This window comes from Chanodichthys erythropterus, chromosome 10, assembly GCF_024489055.1.
Source record: "Chanodichthys erythropterus isolate Z2021 chromosome 10, ASM2448905v1, whole genome shotgun sequence".
In the NCBI taxonomy this organism is placed as follows: domain Eukaryota; kingdom Metazoa; phylum Chordata; class Actinopteri; order Cypriniformes; family Xenocyprididae; genus Chanodichthys; species Chanodichthys erythropterus.
In genome coordinates, this window is record NC_090230.1 from 44571782 (window position 1) to 44583539 (window position 11758).

General features: G+C 37.1%; 2 protein-coding genes across 4 annotated transcripts in view; both read left to right on the forward strand.

Moving 5' to 3' along the window:
- The window catches only part of med13a (mediator complex subunit 13a), an 88482-nt gene extending 84403 nt beyond the window's left edge, over positions 1–4079 (forward strand). Inside the window, exons 26-30 of the mRNA XM_067397876.1 lie at positions 689–874; positions 1032–1189; positions 1374–1538; positions 2673–2773; positions 2880–4079. Of these exons, the coding sequence (XP_067253977.1) occupies positions 689–874; positions 1032–1189; positions 1374–1538; positions 2673–2773; positions 2880–3012 (743 nt within the window). The 3' untranslated portion in view covers positions 3013–4079. The remainder of the gene's footprint in view (positions 1–688; positions 875–1031; positions 1190–1373; positions 1539–2672; positions 2774–2879) is intronic.
- A 1226-nt stretch (positions 4080–5305) lies between these two features.
- ints2 (integrator complex subunit 2) overlaps positions 5306–11758 on the forward strand; it is a 25864-nt gene continuing 19411 nt past the window's right edge. For 2 of the 3 annotated variants that reach the window (XM_067399289.1, XM_067399291.1), the window contains exons 1-5: positions 5306–5670; positions 6283–6576; positions 6746–6884; positions 7660–7762; positions 8038–8151. In XM_067399289.1, the coding sequence (XP_067255390.1) occupies positions 6284–6576; positions 6746–6884; positions 7660–7762; positions 8038–8151 (649 nt within the window). In that variant the 5' untranslated portion in view covers positions 5306–5670; position 6283. Of the gene's footprint in view, positions 5671–6279; positions 6577–6745; positions 6885–7659; positions 7763–8037; positions 8152–11758 lie in introns of all 3 variants that reach the window. The other variant, XM_067399290.1, reaches the window with a different exon arrangement.

An 11758-nucleotide genomic window follows, 5' to 3' on the forward strand; every position in this document is an offset into this window, starting at 1 on the left:
TCCAAACAAGTTTCCTGAACACTAAAATGCATATTAAACAGGAATAGGATGAAATTCTTAGCAAAAAATTGCACACTTCAGCTTTCAAATGTAAGCCCTACAGTGCTGTAGTCGCGCGTCTTTTTGCTGTGGATGTGAATGATAGCCTCAATGTGTCACATTGCATGTGTCTGCTGTCCCTATCTGATATATGCTCCTGTGTGTGTGTCTCGATCTCATAAAACACCTTTCTACACTCCTATTGATTCCCGTGCTGGTGTGATGATACTAAAGATCGATGGCTTTATTTGACAAAAGCTTTTTATTCTGTCATAGTATCAAGATGTATTACATCTGATGGATTTTGCCCATCACTCACATAGCTTTGAGAGATACAGGTTTTATATGGAACTTACTTTTAAATAAGTTCAATCCAATATAAACAAGAACCATTTTTTCCTTGCATAGGCATCCTAGTGTGTGTGTGTGTGTGTGTGTATAAATATTATATTAGGATGCCTTTGCAAGGAAAAAATGAAAAAAATTCTTGTTCATATTGGATTGAACTTATTTAAAGTAAATTTCAGTCAAACCTGATTCACTGATGGAAATAACTGTTAATAATAGTACTTCCGTCCATGAATAATCTTCATTTCATTTTCAGTCTATCATTTATAATCTGTTTTTGTCTTTTTTTTTCTTTGTCCAGACTCTGTCTCAACAGGTTCGGTGTTTGGTCGAAGTACAACTCTGAACATGCAGACGTCCCAGCTGAGCACACCACAGGACACGTCTTGCACACACATCCTGGTGTTCCCCACCTCTGCTGTTGTGCAAGTCAACAGCTCCAACTACCCGCACGAGAACATTGACCTTGCCTTCAACGGCGGCAATGGTGAGGGACAATTTTTTTTTTTTTTTTTTTTTTCCTCCACATTATTTTACTTGGCCTCTGTTCCTGTCCTACTTGGAGATGTTGCAATAAGAAACAGTTGTACCAGATTTAAATCATCATGTTAATACAAGTAAATTATTCTGAATTCTTGCTTTAGATGGATCGGATCCAATCGGTGGCATCTTTGACCTACTGGAGCAGGAAGGTAATGACCTGGTTGATCCTGACATCATAAACATCCTCCCTGCCTCACCCACCACGTCACCAGTTCACTCACCTGGATCCCAGTACCCCCATGGAGGAGATGGGAGCAAGGTAACGGAGAGACAAGTTAAAAATAATTAATTTGAATATTCTCTCGTAAGGCCTTGTCAAGGTTACATTACATGAACTTTGAATAGAAGACACAATGATTGATTAGTTGTAACTTTAATCAGCTTTTTAAAGCTTTAAGTGATTTACTGTAACTGACATCTTCATGTCTTTTCATCTTTTTCAGGGTCAAAGTACAGACCGAATGGAGTCTCATGAAGAAGCTCCCAATATCCTCCAGCAGCCATTAGCTCTGGGCTATTTCGTCTCTACAGCTAAAGCAGGTCCACTGCCTGACTGGTTCTGGTCCGCATGTCCTCAGGCACAGAACCAGTGTCCCCTTTTCTTAAAGGTAACAGCTCTTGACTAATAATGTAGAAATGCTTCTATTGGGATTTGTAAAATTTGTATTGCAATAATTGTATATATTACATTTCTTGAGCAAATCCTGATTCATCCCCAAACAAATACTGCATACAAGCACAAAATGATAATTTTTTAAAAGCTGTTAGACTATATGGAGAGTGATTTGCTCCAAAAAAAAAAAAAAGAAAGCGGAGTATCACCTCCTTGTGATACTAAACCCATCTACCTGTCATCAAAATATCTTTCAAGGAAAGTCCGTTCACTCGGTGGCCATATTTGCAACGCCTCCGGACAGCTATTTCGGGCAACCAAAACCATGTCCTGTCTATTTGAGTGGGGGAATCCTGAAATTAAATAACAATTAAATAACATATTTCAAATCAGCAACAACATGTGTTGTTTCGTATGCTCAAATAGCATTAAAAATGCTTATTTTTCAGTCTAGACCAGCTAATGCGCATATGCGGTCCTGAGTTTTTATGATAACTAGAGCTTTTAACAGCAGCTGCAGTGACGTAATGACTTTACCAATCAGCAGTTGGCTCATTTACTTAGAAGGCAGGATATATTCGGCCATATTGCGCTTTGCAATTTCTCCCATTCACAAGTAATAGAAGTGAACTGTCTTTCTATATCTGTAGTCTTTGCTGTCATGTCCAGGTCACATGACCTCCTGTTTCCTCCTCATGCAGCTTTTATAAAGAATCCTGCAATGAGGGATTTTTATTAATTCAGTACTCAGGGATTGGGCCAGACTGATGTTGGTGTGGATAAGAAAGACCAGGAAAGAAAACAGGGACTCGCAAAATGTGTTGACATGAATTAAGGCAAAGCATTTGATTTGATAAGCAGCTGTTAGTTTTTTTGCTGACTTGTTGACTTGTACACAATTAAAAAGTCTGGAGCAAACTGTTCCCTAATTAAGGAAATTGTAAACAGTGGTATGAATGTTTCTGCCGTCTCGTGTTTACTTGTTCATGGGCTTGTAAATTTAATTCATAACAGGCCCTGACAATGAGAGGAAACACTGTACGCTTTGTAGCTTGTTTTTGGGTGGGCGTGGATTAATAGATTCTGTCGGCTGAAAATTTCTTTTTGCCTATCTCCTTCCCTACTCCAGGCCTCTCTACACCTCCATGTGTCTTCAGTGCAATCAGATGAACTTTTGCACAGCAAACACTCTCACCCTCTGGACTCCAATCAGACCTCTGATGTTCTCAGGTAATGTTCTTCTAAGTGTTTGAAAAGCCATCTTCTATCTAGTGTATTATAAATAAAATATAATGATGGCTAATATTGAATATGCCAAAATGTTTCTCTTTCGCAGATTTGTGTTGGAGCAGTACAACGCCCTTTCCTGGCTGACCTGTGACCCTGCGACCCAGGACCGCCGCTCTTGCCTGCCCATCCATTTTGTGGTGCTCAATCAAATGTACAACTTCATCATGACCATGTTGTAACACTTACAGAGCAGAACTGAGAGCAGGACCTTATCAGGGAACGAAAAGAGGGGAGTGAAGAAAAGGTGGATCTAAACACAACCCAACAGATAACTACAGTGCTGGACTTTATATGTACGTGAGTTACATCGGAGACGATCTGGCTAGGCAGTCACTACACCCGAGACCCAGCACTGTGGAGGAGAATCAGACGTCTGGTGTTCATAACACTCACTCGAAGAGAAAGAGAGGATACGAACGTAGGCCTTGAATGAGTTTTCGGTGATGTGGAGGCCAAAGAAAGACGACGAAAGTGCTGACTGGTGGTGTCCTACATCCCTGGTTCCACGCTACTTCGACGGTTGAGCGCGGATCCTCGGTTATCATGGATTCGGCCAGTTGTATAATCAATGTATGGAGAAGTAATCTGTATAGAATCTGATGGAAAGGGACTTTGATGCTCTATGAAATGAGAGAATGAATTCTTGGTTTTAAGACCTCTAATTCCCTGTTTCTTTTGGATGGGATTATATCCAAATGAAATGCCTGCATCTGTCTTATTTATTGTAAGTTTTTAAATGTATAATTTGTCTGATTTCTTAACCTCTTTTATATATAAAAGTTCTAGAAGGTTTGTATTGCCTTCCTGCTTTAAAGCAATTGGTCAAAAATATATGTAATCGTCTTAATTACAAAAACAAACCAACAAAAAACCCACTAAAAAGATGAATAAAATAAAGTTGCGGTAGGTTGCTTTTAGAGTATTATTTTTTGTAAGGGAGACAGATTATTTGTATTGTCACGATGTACAGAGGAGACCAGATAGGGGGTTTCTGTCCGCGCCTTTGCGTGTGGACACAATTACAGCTAAGCTTTAGCTGCACGGGACTTGTACAGCAATGAAGTTCACTGTGTTTAAAATAAAGAGGTACATTGTCGTATATTGTATTTTATACCACACATTTAGACACAAAAACGAAAAACTGCAATATATAAATAATTATATATGAATGCCGCACCAGATTTGGGTGGCACTGCTTCTGTTTTAGGAATAAAAAGTCAACTTGATGTTTTTTCTGTGCTTGTGGTTTTTGGGGGGAGGGACTGTGATGTGAAATCTGAAATCTGATCGAATTGATGGAGACTTGCGGCTTTGATGAAGATAACAAAGACCTATAATGAGCTTCTAGCCCCTCCCACTTTAGAAGTTCATTCATTTCACTTCACCTCGCCCTCCCTGATTGGCTCTCCTGTTTGCACCATTTCTGAGTGATAATGGACACTTTTAGACCAAAATCACTTTTCTTTGAGTGTGACAAAGAAATGTGTGGTGTAAATGGACTTTACAGTCGGATCTGGGTGCTTGTTGGAAATGCAGTGTTTGTGCACAGAGAAAGATCTATTTCCTGTATCTTACTCTGTTCAGAATAAACTGTATGCTGATATTCAAAGACCCTGGGATTTCTCTTACCTCCCACACCAGTTCTACATGCTTTCCAAATGCAAGTGTGTGTGATGTACAGCATGTGAGGAGCTATAGGGTCAAGCACTTGAAGGTCAGAGCTCACCCACATTTAGATTACACAGCAGTTTACTGAAAATCAACTTAGTGTGACTATAAACAGAACTATAGTATCTGAAGGGAAAGCATTCATATTCTAAATCTAAATAATAAATATTGATAATAACTTCAAATGTTAAGGTACCGTTTTTCATGGCAAATCCCATATTTTCCTTTATGCCTAATGGATATAATTATTTAATTACATTGTTCTACCAATTCGTCTTTAGGTTGTGCCCCTGTTTACTATGGCCATACTATGAATACACATTTAAACTAGAGTTACTATGACAACTAGTAAATCTGAACACAAATACCACATTTAGACTAAATTTACTGTGCCAAAACTAATTTTAATAAATAAAAGGTTAAAAACATATGTCCTATAATTAAATAATTATGACTATTACATTTTAAAATCTGGGATAGAATGGAAAATAGTTGAATGGGGAAAATAGTTATCGAAGAAACTTGCCTTTGCTGCTGACTGCTACAATTTAAAACTAGTCTCATGGTTGTGTCTCAAACCCTCTTGAGTTATTTACCTAGACAGCATTTCTGGGCATCACATGCATGTACGATTTTCATTTTATATGTACATAGTTATTATTTTTTATTTTTTTGCCTTTATTGTAATGTACCATACTTCTTGCACTGTTACCATAATTTAACTATGAACACGCCTAGGCTATGATGTCCAAACAATGGTGTCTGGGTAGGCGGCTCACTAGGTTTTGAGACGCAGTCAGAGTTCAGCATGCACACCGCAGGGAAGATGAGCGCTTGTGCTAAAATCATTCACCATTCTACCTTTTAGCTTGCTGTCTGTAAACAGTCTGATGGACACATATCGTTTTAATACAGAATAAGTGAATTATATGAAGCATATAAATATTAATCTTGTAATTATAGTGCTTCAGTCAGTTAAATCTTGATGAATGGGTCTCGTCAAGCGGGATAGCTCTAGCAGCTAGCCTGTTAGCTTAGCGGTGAACTCTGCTACTTTGACCGACGACGCTCAACTTCCTTTCGGCCAGAGAATCACTACAGACCGCGGTCCTTCGGGCCTCACCGGGGCTTGTGTTTCCTTTGAAGCCATCGGCTGTGGTAAACTCCAGGTAAGACGGTCCCACTGCTGTCACACGGTTCTTTCTGATACAAAATATACTTGTATTACATTCTGCTAAAATAACGTTTTAGCCAGAGTTTGATACATTAAGCATAAGTTTGTTGGTTATGCTGGACAGTGGGCAGAGGACAGTTCTCTCCACAGTGAGCATTTAAAGTGTTTTAAATATTAATTTCAACATTTTTAGAGCAACACATGTTAAAACTGAAATTGAAATTATTATAAATACTCCTAAAAGTGAAGTAAACTCACTCTTATACAATGATACTGTTTTATTAATGTAACGTTACTATTATATATAAAGACGACTACTACTATACTATACTTCAAGGAATGTCATAGTACATGTCCAAAAACATGGTAATACCACAATACTTTTGCCAGCGTGGGTTTTAGTCACAACTGTGATTTAAAAAAAAAATATATATATATTATTTTCATTTTACACATTTACATTTAAACAGTCTCATTTTCATATATTATTATGATATTGCAGTCACGGCAATACAGGTAATTACTAATATCGTGTGGTTACTGTAAACTTTTTTTTAAAAGTTAAACAATTCCTTTCTCTTTCGTTTCCATCCATTCTTCACAGCAGAATGGCAGACAGTGCCAGTCTTCAGTTTGTGAGCCCATATGCATTCGAGGCAATGCAGAAGGTAGATGTGGCCAGACTAGCAGCTTTAAGTGACCCAGAGCTGCGGCTCCTGCTGCCCTGTCTGGTGAGGATGGCTCTCTGTGCCCCTGCGGATCAGAGCAATGCCTGGGCACAGGACAAGAAGCTCATCCTGCGACTGCTGTCAGGGGTGGAGGCGGTGAACTCTATTGTTGCACTGCTGTCTGTGGATTTCCATGCTCTGGAACAGGATGCTAGAAAAGAGCAGCAGCTTAGGTGTGTTCAGAAGAATGTTCTTCTGGGTGGCTGTTTTGTATCATTGGCATAATATATCTGATAAGTTAGTCTCTCTCAGAAGTGCTCTGAGAAACTGAGAGGAATGTTATGGACTGAATTCTGCTTAGATATCTGATGATATATATCTGACCAAATTGTCTCCGTACAGGCATAAGGCTGGAGGCTCTAATGGCGAGAGCATCCTGGTCTCTCAGCTGCAGCACGGATTGACTCTGGAGTTTGAGCACAGTGATCCTCTCAGGAGACTCAGACTGGCTCTCAGTGAACTGTTGGCCATTATGAACAAGGTTTAGTGTCATTTTATTTACTCCTGAATAATGATCTGTCCTTCACATTCACATACATTTTACAGAGGAAGTGTGTAATTTTTTTCAATGTCAAAATACTTTTTCTTAGACTTTGTATGCCATTGAAATTGGACTTGCCGTTTGGTCTCAATAGTTGTGCAGAAATTTGTAAAGATTGCAATTTCAAAACATATTAAGCATTTATAATGTTACAAAAGATATCCATTTCAAATAAAATCTGTTCTTTTGAACTTTTGATTCATCAAAGAATACTGAAGAAAAAACTAAGTTTCCACGAAAATATTAAGCAGCACAACTGTTTTCCACATTGATAATAATAAAAAATATTCTTGAGCACCAAATCCGCATATTAGAATGATTTCTGAAGGATCATGTGACACTGAAAACTGGAGTAATTGCTACTGAAAATTCAGCTTTGCCATCCCAGGAATAACTTACATTTTAAAATATATTACAACAGAACAGTTGTTTTAAATTATAATAATATTTCACAGTTACTGTTTTTACTGTATTTTGTTTAAATAAATGTAGCCTTGGTGAACATAAACCAAAATATTAAAAATACCAACCGAATAATATATGTAATATGGTTCTTTAATTTTCACAACACTGCAAAACCGAAAAACTACATTTATAAAAGACTAAAAAAAAAAAAAAAAATGCATGTTTTCCTCAATATTTCATAAAAATGCCACGTATCTTTAATTTATTCTATCACACATCAGTGTTAAAAATATTTTCCTGTCTTCAATAGGTGGCTGACTCTAATGGAGAGTTTTTCCTCAAGTCCTCGGAGTTGTTTGAGAGTCCAGTGTACCTGGAGGAAGTGGCCGATGTTCTCTGCATCCTACAAGCAGGTGAACGGTGTAATATTTTTAATGTGAAACTAAAAACTTTGTTGTTGAGCAGAGTTTAAAAACTTCGCTTGACAAGTTTCAACGATCAACAATCCTCTCTTCAGCATGTCAGAAATGAAGACCTAGCTAAAATTATACTTCAGCTGTGCCTGTAATTTGTCTTTATCTGATTTTTTGTCCTTTATTTACTGTCTTTAAAGATAAAACTATAAATCTGTCTTAAACTAGGAAAATTACTTTTGAAAATTGATTTTAAATTTAACTGCTCCCAACAGAGCTGCCTTCTTTGCTGCCCATCATTGAGGTGGCCGAAGCCCTGCTTCACGTGAGGAATGGGGAGTGGTTCTTGTGCCTGCTGGTGGCAAACGTCCCAGACAGCTTCAATGAAGGTATGATTGACTTTAAAACAATTAAAATATATAACTTAATCTATTAGCTTTCGTATCCTTCAAAGACAACATACAAAATCTACATTTGTTAAATGTATTTATTAGGGGTGTAATGGTACACAGAAGTCACGGTTTGGTACGTACCTCGGTCTTGGGGTCATGGTTTAATACGAGTTCGGTACAACAGGAAAAAGCAACAAATACGCAATGCAAGGTTTCTTTTCGTTTATTTTGAACAGACAGTAGTGCAAATTACAGTTTAGCAAATTACCATTTAGCGTCATTTAGTCCCCCCTGAGGTAGTTTGTACAGTACAGCCTCCTTTAGTATATTAAGCACTAAGCAGTAAACAGAATGCACACTTGCATAGGTCATATTTCTTTTGTAGACTTGCATATTTCATCACTGGACTGTAGTATGCCAAATGATTTTGTCTCATTATAACAGTGGCAACTTAAAATACTTTGTCATTTATGATCATACAGATAAGAGTAAGACATCATTTGAAACTTGTACATTTTTATTTGTGTACACTTATATTAAAAACAAAACATAATGCTTTTTGAAAATAAAGAAAGCAAACATGATGACGCTTTCTGCCATCCCAGTTTCCTTTCCGTGAGGTTTGTGGAGCGCATCACAAAAATGAATCGAAACTCAGCGTATAGGCTACTAGCAAGCTCTTGCATGCTGTCTAAAAAATGTTTTGGGTAGGTGCATAGATCATCTTTTTCTTCTGCTCTTTTTCCTGTTGTGGTGGTTAGCAAACAGTGTTGCATTACCGCGCATATCCCCTTCTGGATTGGAGTGTGGATTGCCTGTGACTGGCTGTATTCATCATTTGACTGCATGCACTGAACTGTGACGTCCGTACCATGATGGTTCGAGACGAATACATGTACTGCTACAACCCTAGTATTTATTAATTAAACAGTAATGCACCAATCATGATTTTTTTTAAGGCCGATTTTTTTTTTTTTTTTTTTTTTTTAACGAGCGAATTGGCCGATTCCGATACCGGTTGCCAATATATTTTTTGACTTCAGATTTGTGAAATTATGCGACAAAAGACACACCTGCGTAAAACAAAAACAGCAGACAGACTGAATGAAAATGCAGATTCACTCTGTGGCAGTAGGTGGCGCTTATGGAACAGCAATTTTTTTGTGTACCGCTGTACACAAAGTAAGCAGCGCTGCGCTTAAACACTACTTTATACGGAGGTAATAGGAAAATAAAATTCCATTGAAACTTTTCTGAAGGTGGTCAGTTCCCTTCAGAGATAAATTTATATAAACTCCCACTCTGAATTCAATATTTATATTTTTCTTTCTATATTCGAGCATCGCGAGCAGTGAGCTTGTTGTGTGTGGTACAGTGTTTGCTCTGCTAGCAAGTCATCGTCGCGTCCCATCTCTGGCCTGTGTTATCGTCCTGTTTACAGACTTCGTAATATTTCCACACAAATTATGTTTTGGGAAATGGTTGCAGTGCAGTTTGTGTGCAAGTCTGGATTAGAGATCGGCCAAAATAAAAGTAAAAACTATTGTCTGTTTGGTGCAAAAACTGTCAGGTTCTGATTTATGGCTATTCTAAATGTTCCTGGCCTTACTGTGTAGAATTCATTAGTCATCTTCATTCAGAAATACTTTCATAATACACATTATGAAAGTATATTAAATAGAGTGGTGCAGGGATGATTTTAAAACCTCACCCCTAGTTCATTTGTGATTTTCTTATAGGGTTTTAAAATAAAGTAAACAGAAGTTGACAATGCTTTGAAATTTTGTTCTACAACGTAAATTACACATACCCATACCGAAAATGTGCATTTTGAAGCAGTTATATTCATTTTTGAAAATTTACATTTTGGGGTGTGTATGCAGTTTACGTTGTAGAACAAAATGTCAAAAGTATTGTGAAGTTATGTTTATCACAGGCTTTATTTTACTCATAAATTGAAAAACCCCATTATAAAACCCCATAGGAAAATCTCAAAGTAACCAGCGGTGAATTAATCTTCCGGGTTCTGACCTCATCCCTGCATCACTCTATTTCAAATTGTCTTTAAAATCATGGAGTTGTATTCGAGTGTTTTTGGATTATGGATATGTATAATTGTTTTTTGTTTTTTTAACATACCAAAATATAACAATTTGTCTGGCTTATTCTTTTTTCATTGACTATAAAGCCACATGAGACTCACATGAGACTCCGTTTTACTTTACATTTTATCTGCCTTATGTGGCCATTGCATGATCATCCAAGAGGTGCTAAATTTCCATTTTGATGAGTTTGGCTGCTGATTATGTGCAGTTTGGGCTTAGGTGTGTTTGTGCACCTCTTTATGTGTATGTGGGTTTTCCTCAGAGAAACTCGAAGTGGAAATAAAAACATCTCTGAGTCTCTGGTATCCTTTCATCACTCCCAGGTCCTTGTTGAGTCAATAGCTTATTTGTGCGAGGCCCCATTGAGAGCCAGTTTGAAACATTTCATATTATTGAATGGCCAATTCTCAAGGCTCATTACCTAGACAGGATCTTTCATTGGGAGAATATTCTGCTCAAGGCTGAATCATTAAGGGAAAGAGCTTGTCTATAGAGATACACTGTAATCAGATGCAGCATGAATTGTGACGGACTCGGCTACGTTTTCTCTCAATCAGATGTTTTTTCATAAGAGACTATTGAAACTAATATCATTCCGGCACTTAGTCATAAAAGGTTCTCTGTAATTCTAATCATTCTGCGTGGCAAACTGTCATCTGTGGTTAAAATCACAGAATAAAAGGGAAACAGATATTTTAATTCAAGGTGAGAGCTTGATTCAGAGCCAAATGAAGAAAAGCTTATTTAAAGATGTTTGTAGAAAATGTGTTAAAATAATCTCACCTGAGCCATAATATAGAAGTTAATACATATGGCTCTGTCAGGTTTATCTGTGGTGCTCACATGGACATGGACACATGGGCTCCCAATAAATAGAGGTCTATGAGGCTTGCAGAAAGATACGTGTTAGCATTCCCATTCATCTCAATAAACTTAGACTGAACCCAGCTTGTCCATTCTTGGCCCTTTTGTTTCATATCCAATTTTCTGTATCAATCCTCTAATGTGTCTTTCAATAAAAAGTGTCAAATCCCCAAATTTTATATCTTTCTTGATATGTTTGACTGTATATTGAGACATGAAATATGTACATACACTACCGTTCAAAAGTTTAGTGTCGGTAAGATTTTTAAAAATGTTTTTGAAAGAAGTCTCTTATGCTCACCAAGGCTGCAATTGTTTGATGAAAAATATGACTAATATTGCGAAATATTAAAAGTAACTGTTTCCTGTTTTAATATATTTTAAAATGCAATTTATTTCTGTAATGACAAAGCTGAATTTTCAGCAGCCATTACTCCGGTCCTCAGAAATCATTTTAATATGCTGATTCGATGCTCAAGAAACATTTCTTATTATTATCAATGTTGAAAACTTCTCTGCTGCTTAATATTCTTGTAGAAAATGTAATACATTTTTTTCAGGATTGTTTGAATAGAATGTTCAAAAGAATAGCATTTATTTGAAATATAAAACGTTTTTATTATAAATATCTTTAC